A 24,556-nucleotide genomic window follows, 5' to 3' on the forward strand; every position below is an offset into this window, starting at 1 on the left:
TGTGACTTTGGGCGAGTCACTTCACTTCTCGGTGCCTCAGTGACCCCATCTGTAAAATGGGGATGAAGACTGTGAGCCCCACATGGGACAACCTGATTCCCCTGTGTCTCCCCCAGCGCTTAGAACAGGGCTCGGCACAGGGTAAGTGCTTAACAAATGCCAACATTATTAGCTACGCGACTGTGGCCGAGTCCCTTCACCTCTCTGGGCCTCAGTGACCTCCTCTGGAAAATGGGGATGAAGCCTGGGAGCCCCACGGGGGACAACCTGATGACCCTGGATCTCCCCTCAGCGCTTAGAACAGCGCTCGGCACAGAGTAAGGGCTGCACAAATACCAGCATTATTATGATTATAATGGCACAGAAACGGAGGATGGATAACGAGAAAAGATATGAAGAGCACGGGCTTCGGAGTCAGGGGCCATGAGTTCGAATCTCAGCCCTGCCACTTGTCAGCTGGGTGACTGTGGGCAAGTCACTTCACTTCTCTGTGCCTCAGTTCCCTCCTCTGTAAAATGGGGATGAAGACCGGGAGCCCCACGTGGGACAACCCGACTCCCCTGGGTCTCCCCCAGCGCTTAGAACAGTGCTCGGCACAAAGTAAGCGCTTAACTAATAGCGTGGCTCAGTGTAAAGAACCTGAGCTTCGGAGTCAGAGGTCATGAGTTCGACTCCCGGCTCTGCCCCTCGTCAGCTGTGTGACTGGGGGGGGCGAGTCACTTCACTTCTCTGGGCCTCAGTGACCTCATCTGTGAAATGGGGATTAACTGGGAGCCTCACGTGGGACGACCTGATTCCCCTGTGTCTACCCCAGCGCTTAGAACAGGGCTCGGCACGTAGTAAGCGCTTGACAAATACCAACATCATGATTATCAACATTCTTATTATATGGGAAGCCCCATCAGCCAGAGCGCAGCGCCCCCGCGCGGTCGGACGGCGAGGCGGCGGGAGGGGGAGGCCGAGGGAGGGAGGGAGGGAGGGAGGGAGGGAGGGAGGGAGGGAGGGAGGGAGGGAGGGAGGAAAGGCGGCCGCCCGGCGCCTATTGGTGGGGCGGCGTCACGTGGCCAAGGGTGGCGGCCAATCAGCGGGGGCGGCGCTGCCCATTCAAATCGGCGGCGCGCGCGCGGCGGTGGCGGCTCCTTTGCCCCTGCGGCGCGATGGGGGGGGGAGGGGGGCAGGGGCGGGCTGACCTCTGACCCCTGACCTCTGACCATGGCCAACCCTGGGGGGGCCCCCGGGCCCTACAGGGCCACCAAGCTGGTAAGGGGGAGGGGGGGAGGGCAGGGAAAGGGAGGGGACCCTGCTGCAACGGCTGCTGCAACCGCTGCTGCAACTGCTGCTGCAGCTGCAACTGCTGCTGCTACCGCTGCTGCTGCAACCGTTGCTGCTGCAACCGCTGCTGCTGCAGCAACCGCTGCTGCTGCTGCAACCGCTGCTGCTGCAGCAACCGCTGCTGCTGCAACCGCTGCTGCTGCAACTGCTGCTGCTGCAACCGCTGCAACTGCTGCAACTGCTGCAACTGCAACCGCTGCAGCTGCTGCTGCAGGGCCTGGACTCTCCCCAGCGCTCAGCACAGCGCTCCGCCCAGGCTAAACAGGCCGGACTCCCCTTCTCCTTCCTTCCTGGCTTCCTTCAGCCGTCTTCATGGAGCGCCTCCGAGGTGCGGGGGCGCTGGACTCAACGGATTGGTGGGGTTTAAGGGAGCGCCTCCGACGGGCGGAGCACTGGACTCGACGCTTGGAATGGAATGATAGTGGGTGGGGGTGTTTCTGGGGCGCTTCCCAGGTGCGGAGCACTGGACTGAGCGCTTGGAATGGAATAATAATAGTGGTAGTATTGGTTAAGCGCTTCCGACGGGCGGAGCACTGGACTGAGCGCTTGGAGTGCAATAATGCTGGTATTTATGGAGCGCTTCTTACGTGCGGAGCACTGGACTGAGCGTTGGGAATGGAATAATGATGGTGGCATTTAGGGCAGCGTGGCTCAGTGGAAAGAGCACGGGCTTTGGAGTCAGGGCTCATGAGTTCGAATCCCAGCTCTGCCACTTGTCAGCTGGGGGACTGTGGGCGAGTCACTTCACTTCTCTGGGCCTCAGTTCCCTCATCTGGAAAATGGGGATTAAGACTGTGAGCCCCATGTGGGACAACCTGATTCCCCTATGTCTACCCCAGCGCTTAGAACAGTGCTCGGCACATAGTAAGCGCTTAACAAATACCAACATTATTATTCCTAGGTGCGGAGCACCGGCCTAAACGCTTGGGATGGAATGGTGGTATTTAGGGAGCGCTCCTTACATGCACAGCGCTGGACTAAGCGCTTGGAATGGAATAATGGCGGTGGTCTTTATGCAGCGCTTCCGACGTGCGGAGCGCTGGACTCAACGCTTGGAATGGAATAATAATAGTGGTAGTATTTATTAAGCGCTTCCTACGTGCGGAGCACTGGACCGAGCGCTTGGAATGGGATGCTGGTATTTATGGAGCGCTTCCGACGTGCGGAGCACTGGACTGAGCGCTTGGAAGGTAATAGTAGCAATGGTGACATCTGTTAAGCGCTTACTCTGTGCAGAGCACTGTTCCAAGCGCTGGGGGAGATACGGGGTCAACAGGTCGTCCCACGTGAGGCTCACGGTTAATCCCCATTTTACAGACGAGGGAACCGAGGCCCGGAGAAGTGAAGTGACTCGCCCACAGTTGACCTTTGGCAGAGCCGGGAGTCGAACCCACCACCTGCGACTCCGAAGCCTAGGCTCTTTCCAGTGTGAGCGTGTGTAGTAAAGCGCTCTGCAGACACTAAGCACTCGATAAATATTACCGATTGCTTCAGCCGGAGGCGACAGCTAAATCTGAATCTCTTCGGGGAATAAATCCCGCCGGCGGAAAGTATCGTGTTCAAAGAAGCTGCGTGGCGAGGTGGCTAGAGCACGGGCCCGGGAGTCGGAATGTCACGGGTTCTAATTCCGCCTCTGCTGGGGGGACCGATTAGACCGTGAGCCCGTCAGTGGGCCGGGACGGTCTCCGTCCGTTGCCGAATTGTCCGTTCCAAGCGCTTAGTACGGTGTTCCGCACGTAGCGAGCGCTCAAGGAAAAAATACGATTGAATGACCGTGGGCGAGTCACTTCGCTGGGCCTCAGTGATCTTATCTGTAAAATGGGGATGGAGCCTGAGCCCCCTGTGGGGCAGGGATTATGTCCTGCATAACTTGGTCTCCACCCCGGCACTTAGTACAGTGCCTGACACATAGTAAGCGCTTCACGGATACCGTCGTCATTGTTGTTGTTATCATCCGGGCCAAGGCGGTCGGTACCGTGTATCTACAGCGTGGCTCAGTGGAAAGAGCACGGGCTTTGGAGTCAGGGCTCATGAGTTCGAATCCCAGCTCCGCCACTTGTCGGCTGTGGGACTGTGGGCGAGTCACTTCACTTCTCTGCGCCTCAGTTCCCTCATCTGTAAAATGGGGATGAAGACTGTGAGCCCCACGTGGGACAACCTGATTCCCCTGGGTCTACCCCAGCGCTTAGAACAGTGCTCGGCACACAGTAAGCGCTTAACAAATACCAACATTATCATTATTATTATTATTACACGGGTTTAAGCTTATCGTAATAGAGGATTTCTGAGTTCCTTTTGCTCTCCCCAGCTATTTTACCTCCAGCGGCCACTCGAAAGTCGCACGGTCAATTCTTGACGGTCCGGCAGCTGTTTCTCCATATTCCAGACGATTTCCTTTTTTCCCCCCCCGCCGGTCACGGTGGCGGGAATCGCGCGGCAGAACCCAAAACCTCACAGCTCGGGCGTCTCGCCCGAGAAGCAGATCTGATGATGGTCCTGGGCCAAAACCTCGCCGGACTTTTCCAGGGAGGCGCCCTTTGACTTTTCCGGAGTTTCGGATAGGCCGAGCCAGAGGTTGACCCAGAAAATCGAGGTTACTGTATTTGGTCTATTGGTCAGTATATAAAAAAAAAATCTATTCAGAGTAAACCAGTTAGTGACATTTGTCGAGTGACCGGTGAGGGCTAGGCAATGCACTAAAACCTCGAGGGGATAGAGAAGCAGCGTGGCTCAGTGGAAAGAGCCCGGGCTTGGGAGTCAGAGGTCATGGGTTCGAATCCCGGCTCTGCCACTTGGCAGCTGTGTGACTCTGGGCCAGTCACTCGGCTTCTCTGGGCCTCAGTTATCTCATCTGTAAAATGGGGATTAAGACTGCGAGCCTCACGTGGGACGACCTGATTACCTTGTATCTACCCCAGCGCTTAGAACAGTGCTCTGCACATAGTAAGCACTTAACAAATACCAACATTATGATTATTATTATTATTACAACAAGCGAGACTCCCGTTCTCCGCCTACAATCCATCGGGAGGGACGGACAGATCATTTCCGGAAAGCGAAATCCGGAAGAACAAGTACAAAGTACAAATCCAACGGAATGAAACAACCTAACATACTGTAAGCCCGTCAGTGGGCGGGGATTGTCTCTATCCGTTGCCGAATTGTCCATTCCAAGCGCTTAATGCAGTGCTCTGCACACAGTAAGCGCTCAATGAATACTGTCGAATGAATGAACATACAGCAGATCCGTATATGTGTACAGCAAAATGGGAGAATATAATTAAGGGGCCCAAGTGCTAAGGATGGGCAAAAATGAAATGAAATACGGTATTGATGCCCGACTACTTGTTTCGTTGTCGGTCTCCCCCTTTTAGGCCGCGAGTCCGTCGTTGGGCGGGGTCCGTCTCTCTCTGTTGCCAAATTGTACGTTCCAGGCGCTTAGTACAGTGTTCTGCACACAGTAAGCTCTCGTTAAACACGACCGAATGAACGAATGAAGGGAGAAAGACCGGTTCAAGGAGTTTTAAAACTCAAGGGTTGTGTTTTAGAAGAACCTCATGCTTTAGGGAACTCACATTCTAGTAGCTGTTGAGCTAACGGGTTAAAGGGTAGACAGTTTGAAGGTGCCATCGTGACTGCCAAGTCGATACGGATTTCTAGATTATTGCTTTGTCCACCTAGTCCGCTCCTTGTTGTTTTATCATACTGAAGACGGTCACGTTGCAAGAATGAAAAGCTACAGGGAGGCCTAGAAGCATCCCGCCTTGGCCGAAGCCACGCACGCAACCACATTTACCGCAGATCTACCTCGATCAATTTGTGGGTCGTGTTCTATCAGACTCATGCTGGAGGAAGAGCAAGTCGGGACATTTTAATGATGTTTTAAAGAGGAACTTGAAAACGAGCTGTTCTGAAAAGCACCTTAGCAATCAATACATTCCACGTTAAGAGTTGCTCTTATGGTTTAACAGAATCTGTGACTCTTCCCCCGCCCCCTTTCTTCCTCCTCCTCCTCCCCTTTCCCCTTTTTCAGTGGAATGAAGTCACCACCCATTTCCGGGCAGGTATGCCTCTAAGGAAGCACAGGCAACATTTCAAACGGCACGGGAACTGTTTTACTGCTTGCGAAGCGGTGGATTGGCTCTGCGAACTCTTAAGGAATAACAGCAATTTTGGTCCCGAAGTTACAAGGCAGCAAACTATTCAGCTGTTACGTAAGTTTCTCAAGAATCATGTAATTGAAGACATAAAAGGTAGATGGGGATCCGAAAATCTCGAGGACAACGGTCAGCTCTTCAGGTAATGTACATTTAACTGCACGGTTGCGCTGTTAAAGGATCATAACATATAGATGCAATAATATACGTATCTACATATGACCCTCTGGTTGCAGATATTTCCCTGAGCTAGCAACTGTTTTCAGTGGTAAAAATAATTTTATTCTACTTGCTTACTTTTCCCCGCTCTCATTTCCCCAACAGGACCGTGGCAGAATAAGATCTACTTGCCTCCTTGAACACCGTGTTACTTAAAATTGATGTTCTTGGTCTGTTTAAAATAGAGCTGGAAATTCCTTTTAAATGTTCCGAACGATATATTCTATTGAACAGATTTCCCACGACCTCTCCACTTAAAACTATTCCACGCCATCCTCCAGAACTGAGAAAAAACAGCGCTGAGAGTACTGGTAAAGAAAAGGAAAGTCTTTTTAAGCTGCGAAATCTCTCCCGGCGGACTCCTAGAAAACAGGAACTCCGTGCATCTCAGGTAGTATCTTATTTGTTTAATAATGAAAATACAGAATTACTCTTACGTGCTTGGCAAAGCTATCACCTCGGGGTTTTTTCCGTTGGTTTTATCTTTTCTGAAAAGCATGATATGAGGAATACAGTTCTCCAGAGGGTGTTTTTCCTAGCTGTTTCCCCCAGGGGTTTAAGTGAGTGTTGTTCAAGCTTCAGTCTTATTCCTTTTAATAGATATCACTGGGATTTTTCCAGCAGGGAGACCACATGGATAAGGGGGAAAGGCTCTGGAGCTTCTAGAACAGAAAGACCACTCACTCTTCAGTTTGCATGGCATGTCAATCACTTACCTGGTGCTATCGAATGAAGCACGACGAATTACAGGGCGGGATTTGGGTGAGAAGGAGAGGCTAGGAAAGAGGGAGGAAGCCCTGGAGCCAGAAGGAGAGAATCCGTGGGGCACAGACGGTTATTAGTGTAATAAGCGCTTACTCTGTGCCTTGCACCGTTCTAAGCGCTGGGGTAGATCAGGTTGGACATGTAAGCTCCCACGTGGAGCTGAAACTCTTAGTGAAAGGGAGGAGGATTTAATTTCCATTTGATAGAGGAGGTAACTGAGGCCCAGAGAAATCAAGTGACTTGCCCAAGATCAAGCCGCAGGCATGTGGCTGAGCTAGGATTAATAATAATAATAATAATAATGTTGGTATTTAAGCGCTTACTATGTGCAGAGCACCGTTCTAAGCGCTGGGGTAGACACAGGGGAATCCGGTTGTCCCACGTGGGGCTCACGGTCTTCATCCTCATTTTACAGATGAGGGAACTGAGGCCCAGAGAAGTGAAGTGACTCGCCCACAGTCACACAGCTGCCAAGCGGCAGAGCCGGGATTCAAACCCATGACCTCTGACTCCCAAGCCCGTGCTCTTTTCTACTGAGCCACGCCGCTTCTCGATTAGAACCCAGGTCCTCCGAGGCCCGGGCCCGGGCTCTTTCCTCTAGGCCATGCTGGCCCCAGAGGCTTGGCCGGTGGAGGCGACACCCTTAACTTCATCCCCACGTAACTTAGTGGACAGGGAGAAGAGCTGTAGCTGTAACTTGAGCCACCCTCTGAACCAGCGGTGAAGCCAAGATGGTGACCGTCCCTCTGCCGGCAAACGAGACTCGTGGCCGGGACGTTAACGGGGTCCCCGTCTTCCTCGCCGGGCTGAGCTGGAGCCTCTGGCCTCCTGCCCCCTTCACGCCTCACACCTCAGAGAAGCAGTGCGGCTTAGTGGAAAGAGCACGGGCTCGGGAGGCGGAGGTCGTGGGTTCGAATCCCAGCTCTGCCACTTGTCAGCTGTGTGACTTTGGGCGAGTCACTTCACCTCTCTGTCTCTCGATCCCCTCATCTGCAAAATGGGGATGAAGACTGTGAGCCTCACGTGGGACAACCTGATGACTCTGTATCTACCCCAGTGCTTAGAACGGTGCTCTGCACATAGTAAGTGCTTAACAGATACTAACATCATCATTGAAGCAGCGTGGCTCAGTGGAAAGAGCCCGGGCTTGGGAGTCAGAGGTCACGGGCTCGAATCCCGGCTCCGCCACTGGTCAGCTGTGTGACTGTGGGCAAGTCACTTCACTTCTCTGGGCCTCAGTTCCCTCGTCTGTAAAATGGGGATTAAGACTGTGAGCCTCACATGGGACAACCTGATCACCCCGTATCTCCCCCAGCGCTTAGAACAGTGCTCTGCACGTAGTAAGCGCTTAACAAATACCAACATCATTATTATTGTTACCTCAGGAGGGAAGATGTGCCCTATGCCGGCACCCCTGGAGGTCAAGCTCGGTCCCAGACTTGGGGGCTCTACCTGGGGATACCTGGGCCTAGAGTCTCAGCCAACAACCCGAAGCAGCATGCCCTAGTGGATCGAGCCCAGGCCTGGGCGTCAGAAGGTCCTGGGCTCTCATCCCGGCTCCGCCACTTGTCTGCTGTGTGACCTTGGACGAGTCACTTCTCTGTGCCTCAGTTACCTCACCTCTAAAATGGGGATTGAGACTGTGAGAGCCTCAATGGGACAGGGACCGTGTCCAAATCGATCTGCTTGAATCCTCCCCAGCGCTTAGTATAGTGCCTGGCACGTGTAAGCGCTTAACAGATACCTTCGTTGTTCACTTCACGTTGCCCCAGGTCCTGATCCTTTCAGATACTTCAAAAAATGTCTGTTGGAAGCCCAAGCTCCCAAAACAGGGAGCTGCTTACTGTCAAACAGGATCTTTACTTAGGATCCTGTTTCGTTAACTAAACGTGGGTGAGGAATTTGGTTTTGTCTTGATTAGAATCGAGTCTGATTTAATGACATTCATATATTCATTTTAGGAATATCCAGAAAACATGAAATGTGAAGCAGGAGAGAATAAGGAGAACCCAGTAGATAGAAGGGAGATAAGTCAAGCAGATGTTGAAGAAATTTGGAGACACATTATTCTGATACAGTAAGTCCATATCCGATTATTCATTCATTCAATAGCATTTCTTGAGCGCTTACTATATGCAGAGCACTGTACTAAGCGCTTGGAAAGTACAAATCGGTAACAGATAGAGACAGTCCCCGCCCTCCAAGGCTTCAATTTCAGCTTCCTATCAACCTTCAGAGAAGATCAGTGAAAACAGAGGTGCTTATTGGTTCTTAAGATTTTGGATTTGGCCCTCATTGTCTGAAACTTCTTTTGCTACCCAGTGGAACGGGTAATAATGTTAGAATTCTGCTTTTCCTTCGTACCGAATTCTGTCTCTTGCTTATAAGGTTTGAAATGGCATCTGAAGAGTTATGCCTACCTACAGGTAAATGCGAAGGCTTTGGTTCTTTCTCACTAAAAATTGGATATGGTTGATCTGAAAGAACCTAAATACGGTCTCTATTCTACATCTCTCAGGTCTTCTGAAAAATAATTTTTTCCTCTCTTTCTCCCCTTAGCTTACAAACCATTTTAGGTATATCATCTTTAGAAGAAGTCTTGGACCCAAGTCAAGTAATACCTCAACATATAATGTATAACATGTCCAGTACCAGTAAACATGGAGTCGTCGTGCTGCAGAACAGATCAGGTCAGTGTTTTTTTGTGGGCTTTCCAAGAGAAGCCGGGAAGGGAAAAAAGCATATTCCTTCCTGCACCTATATACACCTGACCCCGATCATAATAATAATAATTATGGCATTTATAAAGCGCTTATTATGTTCAGAGCACTGTTCTAAGCGCTGGGGTAGACACAGGGGAATCAGATTGTCCCACGTGGGGCTCACGTTTTTTTTAATCTCCATTTTTACAGATGAGGTAACTGAGGCACAGAGGAAGTGAAGTGACTTACCCAAGGTCACCCGGCAGACAAGTGGCAGAGCCGGGATTAAAACCCACGACCTCTGACTCTCAAGCCCGGGCTCTTTCCACTGAGCCACGCTGCTTCTTCTCTTCAGTATTAGCGTGTTGCTAGCTAAATTCCTTACGGGGCTTCAGCCACCACAGTGCACAGTTTTTAGGGGTCGTCTTCCTCCCCCCGACCCCCCACTTACCAAGCAGCACGGTCTAGTGGAAAGAGCACAAGCCTGGGAGTCAGGAAGACCTGGGTTCTAATCCCGACTCTGCCACTTGTGTGCTGTGATCTTGGGCAAATCACTTCACTTCTCTGTGCCTCAGTTACCTCGTCTGTAAAATGGGGATTAAGACTGTGAGACGGGGGACTATGTCCTGATTACCTTGTATCTCCTCCGATGCTTGTACTTTCCAAGCGTTTAGTACGGTGCGCACAGTAAGCGCTCAGTAAATACAATTGAATGAATTAATGAACGAACAGTGCTTGGCACATAGTGCTTAAAAACTGCCATAATTATTCATTATTAGCAAAGGGCAGCAGATTTCCATGAGCCTTTGCGAACAATTAGGAAAACCAATGTATCAATCATATTTATTGAGCACTTACTCTGTGCTGGGCTCTGTACTAAGTGCTTGGAAAGTACAGCAGAATTGGTAGACACAATCCCTGCCCACAAGGAGCTTCAGTCTGTGCTCTAGTGCCAGCTCTTATTCATTCCAGACGTGCAGATTAGTGGCTGTTTTGTTATTAATAATACTAATAATTATCGTGGTATTTGTTAAGCGCTTACCGTGTGCCAGGCACTGTACTGAGCGCCGGGGTGGATACGAGCAAATCGAGTTGGACGTGGTCCCTGCCCCACGTGGGAGTTACAGTCTCAAGCCCCATTTTGCAGAGGAGGTAACTGAGGCCCAGATAAGTAAAGTGACTTGCCCAGGGTCACACAGCAGACGAGTGGCAGAGCCGGGATTAGAACCCATGATCTTCTGACTCTCAGGCCCGTGCTCTGTCCACTATGCCATGCTGCTTCTCCTGTTCCTTGCTTATAGTGTTCATTTTAGACTTGAGGCTTCCATCCCCTCTTTTTTTTTTTTTTTTAAATGGTATTTAATAAGCACTTTCTATGTGCCAAGCACTGTACTAAGCCCTAGGGTAGATACAAGATAATCGAGTTGGACACAGTCCCTGTCCCACATGGGGATCATAGTTTAAGTAGTCAGTTTGAGTCATTAGTCAAAACAAACTTAATAGCAAGTTGCTGGATTACAAATAAATGCTTCAACCTCAAAATATCGGCTCTCTCCTTTCCATTGGTAAAATGGTTATATCTTTATGGCTTTTAGCAGGTATACATTTACTTTTCCTTTGTGTGGGCCAAAACCTTCGGGCCTTGTATTACATAATACACCACATTATATTTGCAAAATATATTTTGACTTAGCAAAATGAGTCGCTCGTCTGTACTTAATCCACCTTTTCCTCGAATCGCTATGTAGCTTTAATGCCTTAATCGTGTTCTTGATGAACGCGAGTCCAGTTCGCACGTCGCATTCTCGCCCAACCTCACATTACAGAAAACTGGCACGGTAGTAATCTTCCGATCTGTGCGTAAGAACTTGCTTCGGTAAGGCAACTGGCATGGTCAGAAGGACGTTCCCTAATCATTTCCTAGCCAAACCATGTAAAGGAAAACAAGCATTATGGCAAAAGTGAGGATACGGGTTCTGTTTTACTCAGTCTAACTTATTTTTCCGGTGAATCTGTTAGAGGATATATCGGAAGTCTAGCTACTCTTCTGTAAACTAAAGTGTGTGTGTGTCTGTGAGAGAGAGAGAGAGAGAAAAAGAGAGAGAGATTCCAGTTTCCAGGTTGGTTGACTTCCTATGGTCTAAATTCAACTTTGGAGGCTCAAGCATGGGCAGTGGTCATAATGTAAATGGGACTTGTGCAGCCTATCTCTGCTAAATTATTCATTCAATAGTATTTATTGAGCGCTTACCACGTGCAGAGCACTGGACTAAACCCTTGGAATATACAAATCGGTAACAGATAGAGACAGTCCCTGCCCTTTGACGGGCTTACGGTCTAATCGGGGGAGACGGACAGACGAGAACAATAGCAATAAAAATTATTGCTAAAAATAAAAATTAGCGAGGACTTTTCCCATATTAACACCTCCAAGGAGATTCCTCAAAATGGGTGGAGGCCAAGGAAGGTCGGGAAAGAGGAACGTGGGAGTCGGTTGGACAGAGTAGCGATTCAGTGGGCCGTATCTTCAAAAGAAGCTCCCGAGGATAGCGATCAGCGGGAAGAGGGTGCAGAAATGGGTAAGAAAAAAGGAGGTGGTGGCGTCGGGGGGAGTCAGAGAAAGAGAAATTACAATACGATAATTACACTATTTGTGATACCTGTTTCAAATGTGACTGGGTGCCAAGTGAACGTGTATTGATCGCTTTTTTTTTTTAAACTGTGCAGATGATCTTCCTCACTGGGTGTTGTCTGCGATGAAGTGCCTTGCGAACTGTAAGTTATATAGAAACGACATTTTGAATGTGGTCGTATAAGTGAAAAGTCAACTTGACTTCCGTCAATGAATCAGTGGTATTTATTATGTGAAGAGCACTCTACTAAGCACGAGGGAGACTGCAGTAGAGTTGCTAGACAGGACCTCTAAGTCTGGAGTGGGGAGAAACAATAATAATAATGATGATGATGGTATTTGTTAAGCGCTTACTATGTGCCAAGCACTGTTCTAAGCGCTGGAGCAGGATAATCGGGTTGTCCCACGTGGGGCTCACAGTCTTAGTCCCCATTTTACAGATGAGGTAACTGAGGCACAGTGAAGTGACTTGCCCAAAGTCACACAGCTGACAAGCGGCAGATCTGGGATTAGAACCCATGACCACTGACTCCCGCGCCCGGGCTCTTTCCACCAAGCCGCGCTGCTTCTCCTACAAAGCTGGCTCTGCTCTCTGCTATCCTACAGTCAAGTAGAAAACCAACTGAACAGTAGACAACAATATATTACTGCTGTTTTTTAGAAACTCTATAATAATAGTAAGAATAATAATAAATATGCTGGGGTATATCAACAGAGGTCATGTGTTCGAATGCCGGCTCCGCCACTTGTCAGCTGTGTGACTGTGGGCATGTCACTTCACTTCTCTGTACCTCAGTGACCTCATCTGTAAAATGGGGATTAACAGTGAGCCTCAGGTGAGCCTCACGTGGGACAATCTGATTACCCGATCTGATTGCCGACTTGTACGTTCCAAGTGCTTAGTACAGTGCTCTGCACATAGTAAGCGTTCAATAAATACTATTGAATGAATGAATGAGTAAATACCCTGTATCTACCCCAGCGCTTAGAACAGTGCTCTGCACATAGTAAGCGCTTAACCAATACCAACATTATTATTATTATTAAGTATGACATGCTACAGTCAGGGACTAATTCTTCCTCTCTATCCTGCACTACACAAATCCTATTTTAATTCCAGTTTTGGGGACTGCACTCTAGCAATTTGTTTTATTTAGACTCACATTTTTCTCAGGTTTGTTTTTTTTTAAGGGGTGAAATGTGTTCTGTTTTTATGATATGGGAAATTCATTCCTTCAGCTGTATTTATTGAGCGCTTACTGTGAAAATCACTGTACTGAGCGCTTGAGAGAATGCAATATAACACTATACAGACACATTCCCTGCCCAGATTGAAAGGAACTGGAGTTGTTTCACATTGTCAGTCCTCTAGACCGTAAAGTCGTTGTGGACGGGGAACCTGTCTGTCAACTCTGTTATAGTGTACTCTCCCAAGTGCTTAATACAGTGCTTTGCACATAGTAAGCGCTCAGTAAATACCGTTGATTGATTGTCACTGGATAGCTGCCTCTCTGAGTGTTTTCAATGAAATGAAGAAACTTTATGGAGAGGATACCACCTAGTTTGTTTTTGGATTCATTCAATAGTATTTATTGAGCACTTACTATGTGTAGAGCACTGTACTAAGCGCTTGGATCCACTGAAGATTAAACAAGAGGAAATATGGAAAGAGATGGGCAAATTGGGTGGAGGTGAAGTGAGTTATTTCCTATACTTGGAACCCAAGACCTTCCGATTCCCAGGCCCGTGTTCTATCCGCTACACCGTGCTGCTTCAGGTATATTTCCGCCCCGTTTCGAACTGGGGACCTTTCGCGTGTGAGGCGAACGTCATAACCACTACACTAAGATAATGCAGCCGCCTTTATAGATAGGTAGTTTTGAAGAAGAGCAGAAATAGAAATTAAAATGTCTCCTGTGTCCCTTTTTCTGTCTCCTCACCTCTTAGGGCCAAAACATGACATGAGCCAGCCTACTTACGTCGGATTCGAACGAGATGTATTCAGAACCATTGCAGATTATTTTTCAGATCTTCCCGAACCCCTACTTACCTTTGAATACTATGAACTTTTTGTGAATATATTGGGTATGTATGAGTTACTTTAAAAATTCCATTTCTTCTACACTGGACGTACTTAAATCTTGAGGTAATGTATACGAAGTAAGTGGTGAATATTGTGAAAAGTTCACTGCTTTTGGAGAAGCGACTGAGATTTGTAGACTACAGCACGCACAGAGAGATGCTGGAGGTTCTAATTTTCAGAACTGAGACGTTAAAACCGGAATTGTGCCCGTTTGTGCAGCCTAATGATTTCTGAAAGGCAAATGATCATTTCTCAAGGAAAAAACTCTCCCTTTGTCTTGCAAGTTCATGCTTAAATGTTGCCCGAGTATGTTGCATGGCTCTTAAGGAATTTGTTTTGAGCATCTGCTTTTATTCATCACTAACAACGTTAACTATGATGCCTGATATTTATCTCTCCTGTTCTGCGGGGTTTTGTCTCTCTCGTCGTCGTCGTCGATGTCGGTTTTTTGGTTTTTTGCATTATCCCACCACTTGCATCTTAATTTTTGTCTCATTTTCTGCTAGTTGTCTGTGGCTACACAGTTCCACAGAGATCCAGCGGAAAGCATGAAACCCATGATCCAGAGTCTTCAAAATCCCTTCACTTTAACAATATGAATTCTTTCAAATCCACGGAATGCCTTCTCTTAAGTCTGCTTCGCCAAGATAAAAACAAAGACGACTCAGGTTTTTCTGAAACTCTTCAAGTCCCCGGCAGGCAGCCCAAAAGCTGTGCTAGGAAAGTGCGGCAGTTCAACTCCAGACCCAGAAGAGCCAGGGCTAATGAGATAATAGGAGGAAGTTGTCAGAACCTTGCGAGTTTAAGGAATGAACAAGCTCGACCATCCCATTTTAGGCCAAGATGCTACTCCTTGGAAGGAATTGCCGATTCTCCAAGGTTAGGCGAGAGCGAAGTCTCTGACGTCCTCCCTCGGTCCGACCTTGGCGAAACAGTCCGGCAAAATGATGCAGACCTCCCAGATTCCGAAGCGACCGACGGATCTGGCTTAAATCATGACGTGAGGATGAATAGCCCGAAGCCACCCGGTCCTGGCTTTAAGAGAACCTCCGCTTTGACTGTCCGGAATCAAGAGGAGTTGGGTGAAGGGAAATGCGAATCCAAACAACTTTGCAGGTCTCAGAGTTTGCTCTTAAGCAGTAATGTCAGAAAACGCTGTCACATCAATACACCGGTTGCTGAGATTACTGTGCCACCAAACTCTGTAGGTCACCTGGGAAGAAACACAAGTGTGTCCACGGTAACCGAAAGTGACACCGACGATTCCTGTATCACAGTCAATAAGAGAATCTGCAAAAGTACTCTAGAACTTTCAGGGAGCCGTCTTCCTCCAGCTTCTATGTTGACTGGCTCGCAAAGTAAGACTGATGCTATCCAACGCATGGAATGTTAACTTTTGGTGTTGACTAACTCTGTCTCTTTTTCTTTCTCCCGTTACCTCTTCTGAATTTTCCTTTCGAACTTCTCAAACTGTCTTGGTGACTACCTATGCTTTTTTAACCTGTTCGAGCCACTTAACTTTTTGCATAATATTCAATATCGATAACGCACCTACTATGTGCAGAGCACTGTAAAGCGCTTGGGAGAGTACAGTAACATAGCCTACGTAAGTGCATCTATCTTCTTCTGGTCTCATTTTTTTTTTTTTTAAGTACTAGTCTTTAATAGCCCAAATTGAAAACTTCGATTCTTTTTACTATATCAGTTTTCCTTAGAATTAAGCATCAGGTCACTGACCCAAAAATCTTGCAGGCTTTTTTAGAAGGTAATTAAATTTGCAAAGGGACTGGCTTTGTAGTCAAATTAATCTTCATTTGAAAGATTTGAGAAGTCTCACCTTTTTTAATTGCTTTAACACCATGCCTCCTTTTAAACATAAAGGGAATTTGCAAATGTTACATGAAACACCTGAAAACCATCAGGTTATGGCTATGTGGATAGGCTTTATTTTATTCTATTTTTTTCGTTTCCATGGGGCTGGGCATGGACGAAAGCAAGTCCGTTGGCCCAGATGTGTCCCTACTTGAAAGCTGCTGCCTGGGAATGGTAGCTCCAATCTGGTATGGATTTGTAATTCTTGGTCTGTTTAGTTTTTGTTTTCTTTTTTTTAATGGAATTTGTTAAGCTATTACGTGTTAGACGTCGTTCTAAGCCCTGGGATAGATTCAAAGTAATCAGGTCGGACACGGTCCATGCCCCTCCCGGGGATCCCCCATCCTTATTTTACAGATGCGGTAACTGAGGCAAAGTGAAGTGACGTGCCCAAGGTCACACAACAGACAAGTGAAGGAGCCCGGATTGGAACCCAGGTCCTTCCGACTCCCAGGGCCGGGCTCTAACTACTGGGCAACACTGTTTTCTCTGTTCCTTATCTGTCCCGTCCTCTGGGAACCCGGAGTGCCTGCCTTTCGGAGGGAGTTTAAATTCCTTCTCTGAACCATCTCTCTTCCTCATATCGAGGTCTTTGGGCCCCCACAGTGTTAGTCAACAGTAGGGAGGTTCTCCTCTTACTGAAATTGTAAACTTGGTTTTTCCTTGAGTGGAATTTCCAATCTGAAGCAAGCTATGATTTTCTCAGGGCTTCCCTGGATGACAGTGGGGCGAGAGGACGGGGGCGGTAATCTGTCGGACACGTGAACGATCTGGCACAGATCTTGGGGGGTAAACTGAGGGATGAACCTCTTGGAAGAATTGTTGCTCACGTTAGTGTGTTACCTGACCCTTGCCTCACACGTACTCAGATCTACAATATTGTATGCGTCCACCGTAAAAAAAAAAAAAAAAAAAAAACCTTTCCTGTGCCGGCCCACCGCAAAATCTTTAGGTACGTGCGGCGAGAAGAATGACTCTGCCGTCACTGCTTGCTTTTTAAAAATCTTTGCCCGTTCCTACGGTAGGTTTGCTGCGGCCTCATTTAGAGAGGGTGGCCATCGACGCACTCCAAATCTGCTGCCTGTTACTTCCTCCACCGAATCGTAGAAAGCTTCAACTTCTAATGAGAATGATTTCTCGAATGAGCCAAAACGTCGACATGCCGCGGCTTCACGACGCAATGGGAACGCGATCTTTGGTGAGTGGTTCTCTAGCAAAAGCGAGACTACCGTGTGGCTCTGGCTCTTAAAGGATATTTAACATTAGGACATCTAAATTTGCTGCCTCCATCTGTAGCGCATCTTCAACAAAGCAACCTGACGGGTTTTTCCAGCTGCGGAGTGAAACTGAGGGAAAATATTAGCTTCTTTAGTTATGAGAAATGTGATTCAGTGTAGATGATAATTATGGTATTAGTTAAGTGCTTAACTATGTGCCAGGCACCGTACTAAGCGCTGGGGTGGATATAAGCAGATCAGGTTGGACGCTATCCCTGCCTCACATGGGGCTCACGGTCTCGATCCCCATTTTACAGACGAGGTAACTAAGGCCCAGAGAAGTGAATTGACTTGCCCAAGGTCACACAGTAGACAAGTGGCAGAGCTGGGATTAGAACCCATGACCTTCTGACTGCCAGGCCCGTGCTCCATCCCCTACGCCGTGCCGCTTCCGTAAATATAAATCAAACAGGGTGCGTGTGGATTAATAACATCACGTTAAGTTCCGCGGAGATGGAGCCGCCAATAATAATGATAGTAATAATTGTGGTATTTTTTAAGCGATCACTATGTGCCAGGCGCTGTCCTAAGCTCTGGGGTGGATACAAGCAAATAGGGTCGGACACAGTCCCGGTCCCACGTGAGGCTCACAGTCTCAAGTCCCATTTTCTAGAGGCGGTAACTGAGGTCCAGAGAAGTGAAATGACTTGCCCAAGGTCATACAGTAGACAAGTGGCAGAGTCAGGATTAGAATCCACGACCCTCTGACTCCCAGGCCCGTGCTCTATCCACTACGCCGTGCTGCTCTTAGGGCAAAATCCCACTTTTGCCCCCACTTTTTCTTAGGTACAGTCCCCCTCCCCCAATTTAAGCAATTTTCTCGATGGCATTTAAGCACCTAACGGTCAAACACCGTTCTAAACCCTAAGTTAATTTGTCTGACCCAGCCTGACGTGTTCTTCAAATTATGCGTATCAAATCTTTCGCAGCTTTCAAACTAAAGAAAGCATTTTAAAAAGTCCTAATCCCATGTCAGCGTCTGAGATTCTTCACAATGTGAGAGTTGCAGTGACATTAGATGAGTGGTTTTCAGTACTCTGTTCCAAGGACTTCCTGTGGCCCAAAGCCACGCTACACCTCGGCCGCCTCTTTTTCTTTTTCAGAGCGCTTACTATATGCCAGTTACTGTTCTAAGTTCTGGGGCAGACACAAGCTAAGGCGGGACACGGTCCGTTTCCCACAGGGGCCTCGCCGTCTCAATCCCTGTTCTACAGATGAGTAACTGAGGCCCAGAGAAGTCACGTGACTTGCCCTAGATCACCCAGTAGAGAAGCGGCGCGGCTCAGTGGAAAGAGCCCGGCCTCGGGAGCCAGAGGTCGTGGGTTCGAATTCCGGCTCTGCCACCTGTCAGCTGTGTGACTGTGGGCGAGTCACTTCTCTGTGCCTCAGTTACCTCATCTGTCAAATGGGGATGAAGACTGTGAGCCTCACGTGGGGCAACCTGATTCCCCTGTATCTACCCCAGCGCTTAGAACGGTGCTCTGCACGTCGTAAGCGCTGAACAATACCAACATTATTATTATTATTATTAAGTAGTGGAGCTGGGATTAGAACCCAGGACCTTCTGACTCCCAGGCCCACGTTCTGATGTTCTCTCCGCTAGGCCACGCTGCGTCTCTTCTCGCCACTGGCTCCCATCAGCCGCACACCCTTCCCCTGGAGCTTTCTTGACCAGCTCCAAACTTCCTCCCGAAAATTCCTGTGCCCGTGGTCCTTATTTTTGCCCTTCCACTTCTCTGAGGTGTCAACTGGGGAAGCGTCCTGAGGGAAGAAGGAGCTGGGAAGGATGGAGAGGGGAGGAGCTGGGAGACGGCACTTGACCCAGGCTAAATGCTCCGATCTCTAAAGTCCTGAGCGTTGGGGGTGTAGGGGAAGAGGGGCGAGAAGGGATGGGGCATCCCCTTACGCTTTCCCCTGTGCCAAGCACTGTGCTCTTGTGTCAGGCTCAGTGGAAAGAGCCTGGGCTTCGGAGTCAGAGGTCACGGGTTCGACTCCCGGCTCTGCCTCTTGTCAGCTGTGTGACTGTGGGCGAGTCACTTCACTTCTCTGTGCCTCAGTTCCCTCATCTGTAAAATGGGCATTAACCGTGAGCCTCACCTGATTCCCCTGGATCTCCCCCAGCGCTTAGAACAGTGCTCTGCACATAGTAAGCGCTTAACAGATACCAACATTAGTATTAATGGAAACCTGATCTTTCCCAAAGTAACAAACGGCTGGTTTATGAAAAATTGAAACTTATACTTCATCTTCCGATGGCCCGCTCCGACTTCCTCAAAAAGGACTCCTTGATTCCAGACCGAGAGTTCCCGCCACTTGAGACGAGGGGCTTGGCTGGATGACTTCTCGAGCTTTGATTTTAAGCGCGGTGGTACGATCTGACGTCACGTCCTTTTGCGCTCCATTTCCAGATGATCCAGACTTTTTCTCGATGTGTGCTCTGCTGTGCTGAAGAAGTAGATCTTGATGAACTTCTTGCCACCCGCTTAGTTTCTTTTCTAATGGACCACCATGAGGAAATCTTGAAAGTACCGTCCTATTTGCAAGCTGCTGTGGAGACTCACCTGGACTACCTAAAAAAAGGCCAGGTAGGGATTGACTGTAAACTCACTGTGGGCAGGGAACGTGTCTACCGACTCTGTTACGTTGTACCCTTCCAAGAGCTTAGTACAGTGTTCTGCACAGATTAAATGCTCAAAACATGCGACTGGCTGATTTTAAAATGCCTGAAGCATCTCTTCTCTCTGGATGTAACTTTTTTAGTTTAAAATCTTTATTTTTTCACTTAGAGCATGGGATCTCTACCTTCAGTGGGCTGTTAATACTTTGAATAATGAAAAGCAGTGTGGCTTAGTGGATAGAACCCAGGCTGGTAAGTCAGAAGGTCTTGGGTTCTAATCCAAGCTCCGCCACTTGTCTGCTGTGTGACCTTGGGCAAGTCACCTCACTTCTCTGGACCTCAGTTACCTCCTCTAGAAAATGGGAATTGAGACCGTGAGCCCCACGGGGGACGGCGACTGTGTCCAACCCGATTTGCCTGTAATAATGATAATAATGTTGGTATTTGTTAAGCGCTTACTATGTGCAGAGCACTGTTCTAAGCGCTGGGGTAGATACAGGGTAATCAGGTTGTCCCATGTGAGGCTCACAGTTAATCTCCATTTTACAGATGAGGTAACTGAGGCACAGAGAAATGAAGTGACTCGCCCACAGTCACACAGCTGACAAGTGGCAGAGCCGGGAGTCAAAGTCATGACCTCTGACTCCGAAGCCCAGGCTCTTTTCCACTGAGCCACGCTGCTCCTCTGTATCCACCCCAGTGCTTAGTACAGTGCCGGGAACACAGTAAGCACTTAACAAATACCACTTATTGTTTCCACAGTGCTTCCTCATCTGTGATTATGTTGTATTTTATTTAATGGTACTTGTTAACCACTTATTATGTGCCAGACACTGAAATAAGCAAGAGGATGGGTACAAGATAATATAATTAGGTTGGACATGGACCCTGTCCCACATGGGGCTCACAGCCACTTGTCAGCTGTGTGACTGTGGGCAAGTCACTTTACTTCTCTGCGCCTCAGTTACCTCATCTGTAAAATGGGAATTAACTGTGAGCCTCACGTGGGACAACCTCATTACCCTGTATCTACCCCAGTGCTTAGAACAGTGCTCGGCACATAGTAAGCACTTAAATACCAACATTATTATTATTATTCAATTGGAGGGCGGAGGATTGAATCCCAATTTTTCAAGTAACTGCTCTGTGCCTCCGTTACCTTAAAGTGACTTGCCCAAGGTCATACCGCGGGCAAATAGTGGACCTTGGATTAGAACCCAGGTCCTCTGATTTCCAGACCTGTATTCTTTTCGTTAAGCCACACTGTCTCCCTAGGTCTTTCTGTAGTTATTGCTCTAGACCTTGCTGTCTTTAAAGTAAATTTGCCTTTTAACCATTTTAAAAGGTTTGACGTGCTCGGTAGTTTTTTCAATATTCTCTGCTTATACATTGATTTGCACTCTTCCAAACACACTTTTCCCATGCAAGGACATTATACTAAAAATAGGAATTATAGCGTCGCAATATTTTATTTTGTTCATTTTAGATTCAGTATCCTGGAGAAGAATTGATCGCTGCTCTGCCAACCTACTCGTATTGCAAGCAGATAAGTGCTCGGGAGTTTGACGAGCAAAAAATTTCTACCTCTCAAGCCGCAATTGCTGAACTGTTGGAGAATATTGTTAAGGACAAAAGCTTGCCTCTAAAAGACAAAAGGAAGAGACTGAAACAGGTAAGAGAAGGAAATTCGGGCCATCGGTGTAACTTTATTTTAGTTGGCAAATCATCAGGGCGGAATGATTTAATTGTAGAACGCCTGGCATTTTAAAAAAGCCATCATGAGGTGAAGGATAGACCTCCACTAAACCCTCAACTAATTGGGGGAACCCAGCTTTGGAATGACAGAAATGCACGCTGATCTTGGAAACTATGAAGTTAGTAATGCTTCTCTCTTTCTGGACTCGATGGGATGGATTCAAAGACAAATCTACCGCCTACCGTATGCAGTGTTAAAAGTTACATCAGACAGATAATTGCTCTCCCCCATTTCAAAGCCTTAGCGAAGGCCCATCTCTTCCAAGAAGCCTTCCCTGATTAAGCCCTCCTCTCCTCCCACTCCCTTCTTCATCACTCTGACTTGCTGTCTTCATTCATCCTCCCTCTCAGCCCCACAGCATATCTATCTACATCTGTAATTTATTTTTTGATGTATATTAATGCCTGTCTCCCCCTCTAGACTGTGAGCTCATTGTGGGCAGGGAGTAATGTCTGTTTGTTGTTATATTGTACTCTCCCAAGCACTTAGTACAGTGCTCTGTACACAATAAATGCTCAATAAACACGACTGAATAAATGATAACTTTTCTCCCTCCTACTTAGACTGTGAGTCCACGCGGGACAGGGACTGTTTCCGTCCAGATTAACTCGTACCTTCCCCAGCGCTTAGAACAAATCTGTGACATATAGCAAGCTCTTAAATACCAATAGATAAATAAAAATCACAGGTCACTCCAGAGTTCTGGGAAGCGAGCCTTTCGTTGCAATGGAGAGGTGACTTTGGAATAGGAGGCTTCTGCCGAACTATTGAGAACTTCCCGGGTGAACGGCACTGTACTAGGTGTCGGGGCAAGTACCAAACAACAGAGTTGGTAGACATGATTAGACCGTAAGCCCGTCAAGGGCAGGGACTGTCTCTATGTGTTACCGATTTGTACATTCCAAGCGCTTCGTGCAATGCTCTGCACATAGTAAGCGCTCAATAAATACTATTGAATGAATATTCCCTGGCCATGAGCTTACGGGCTAGAGGATCTTGGCTGTGTTGTCAGAATCCCAGATAATCAGTGTGGAATATAGCTAATTCCTAACCTTTTTTTTTTTTTTAATAGTTTCAGAAGGAATACCCTTTGATCTACCAGAACAGATTTCCCACCACAGAAAGCGAAGCAGCACTGTTTGCTGACAAACCGACAATCAAGCAACCCATGCTGATTTTAAAAAAGCCAAAGTTCCGTAGCTTAAGATATTAACTGAACTAAAGAATCCGTTCTGGCCTGAATCTGCACGACGGAGCTCCGTGATGTGCCTAGCTGACATTGATGAGGTCTCTCCCCACACAAATGAGAAGAACGCCTTCGGAGTCAACAATCATTAGTCAACACCTGCTCTGGGAAGTCGGACATCAGCAAGTCCGTCCGATCGACCGATAGCATTTTTAGCCGTCCCTTGTCCCTCCACGTTGCTTTTTGAGCCGTACTCTCCGAACTCCTGGAAAATCGTTGTCAGTGGAGCAGTCGGAACCGAACTCCGAGCCGAGACGCTCTCCATCAGCTCAGTTTTAATGCGGCCGGGCTCTATAGTGCCATATTGTCACCATAAGTGTCGTTAGCCGATCCTCCTAATGTCAGTGGCTAACGTGAAATTTTGTTACCGCCGCTGAAAAACGCAGCCGGGCCAGAACAGAACCAGTCAGTGTGTAGGATGGTGGAGGGTTCCGAGATCACTTTATTTTTAGGCGTGACGCACCCTCGATGTTTACAGATTGAAGATGGTAGCTGACCCAGCCACCGGGTCTCTGCTGGAAGCAAATGAAGGATAAAAACAAGTTGAGTAGCACCGGATTGCTAGGGATCGAAAAGCAGTTCCGAACGTTCTTATGCAAGTGGCTAAGGAGGAGCCCCAGTGACGTGTATGAACTTCCTTTCCAAAATGTTGTTTGAACATCAAGATTCAAGTGCAATTCTGTTTCTACAGAGACAGCAAAGTTTCTATCTTTAAATGCCATAAAAGAATTCTTCCTGGGTCTACAATAACATAGTACGATTGTATAATAGTATTGTACAGTAGTACAAAATAGTAGACTCCTGTGGATGTCGGGGGTCTATTTAGATAAAAGGTGCGTTCAGTTAATATTTTCTGAGCACTTACCGTGTGCAGAGCACTGTACTAAGTGCTTGAGAGTGTACCGCAGAATTGACTTACGTGACTGCTAGCCCCCGGCGCCAAGGGTAATTTTTAGTTCTGCAAATTCCATGACATTCATTCTGTTCTGCAACATTTTGCACTCTTGTATGTTCCTGTTCTGAGTTTTGTCTTCGTACGTGTTAAAACTTAATGTCATTTATGCTTACCTGATAGGAGTCGGCACATTCTGAACTCGTGTTTTTTAAACAGTCACCTAATGCCTAGTTTGCATATCTCCTAGTGTTGTATTTAGCAAGTTAGACCGTATTTTTACAAGTTTGTCTATGCAAGAAATGAGAGCTAGACTCCACGTCATCCACGTTTTGTCTCTAAATTAATTGAACGTATTTAAGGTAATTTAATCAAATATTCAGGTCTTTATGTTAAAACTTTATCATTTAAACATGCATTGACCATGCTGGAAATTGAAGTGAAAATTATATGGGTTTTTGAACGGCTGTGTCTTGTGACTATTTCCTCTGTGATTTAATTTATTTTACTAAACAAATAGCCCGCTTAGGATAGAAAAGTAGAGCGCTTTTTTCATTTTCTATTTGGACGTATAGCATTTAGAAAAATTAGGTAAAGGTGAGGGATTGCGTTGACCGTGCCGACCCATGGCAAATAACACGGAGGTCTGAAAAACCTGCAAATCACAACAAGGTGGTTACAGTCCTTTGAAAGGGCACATGAAAAATTCAGTAGAGAAGCAAAGTGGTCTAATGAAAAGAGCATGGGCCTGGGTGTCAGGAGTCCTGGGTTCTAATCCTGGGTCTGCCACCTGTCCGCTATGTGATTTGGAGCAATCCACGTAACTTCTCTGGGCCTCAGTTTCCTCATCTGCGAAACAGGGATTCAATGCCTGTTCTTCCTACTTAAGCTGTGAGCCCCAGGTGGGCAGGGAGTGTGTTGACCCTTGTACCTATCCCGGTGCTTAGCACAATGCTCGGCACGTGTTGCTTAACGAAGACCCCGATTATTATTAAGACAGTCGTAA

At 47.5% G+C, this 24,556-nt stretch overlaps 1 protein-coding gene across 2 annotated transcripts; it reads left to right on the plus strand.

Annotated features, from left to right (window-relative positions):
- Positions 1-1,191: 1,191 nt before the first annotated feature.
- DEPDC1 (DEP domain containing 1) lies at positions 1,192-24,017 on the plus strand. Of its 2 annotated transcripts, XM_029046727.1 has the most exons (12): positions 1,192-1,260; positions 5,366-5,631; positions 5,943-6,099; positions 8,435-8,550; positions 9,033-9,163; positions 11,903-11,950; positions 13,755-13,892; positions 14,397-15,248; positions 16,788-16,960; positions 19,448-19,624; positions 21,143-21,328; positions 22,485-24,017. In XM_029046727.1, exons 1-12 carry the CDS (start codon positions 1,213-1,215, stop codon positions 22,623-22,625), a joined length of 2,433 nt encoding a protein of 810 aa, XP_028902560.1. In that variant the 5' UTR covers positions 1,192-1,212; the 3' UTR covers positions 22,626-24,017. The 2 variants fall into 2 exon arrangements, with proteins under 2 accessions (XP_028902560.1, XP_028902561.1); XM_029046728.1 differs by lacking the exon at positions 14,397-15,248.
- Positions 24,018-24,556: the final 539 nt, after the last annotated feature.

Source organism: Ornithorhynchus anatinus, chromosome 18 (assembly GCF_004115215.2).
Source record: "Ornithorhynchus anatinus isolate Pmale09 chromosome 18, mOrnAna1.pri.v4, whole genome shotgun sequence".
NCBI lineage: Eukaryota > Metazoa > Chordata > Mammalia > Monotremata > Ornithorhynchidae > Ornithorhynchus > Ornithorhynchus anatinus.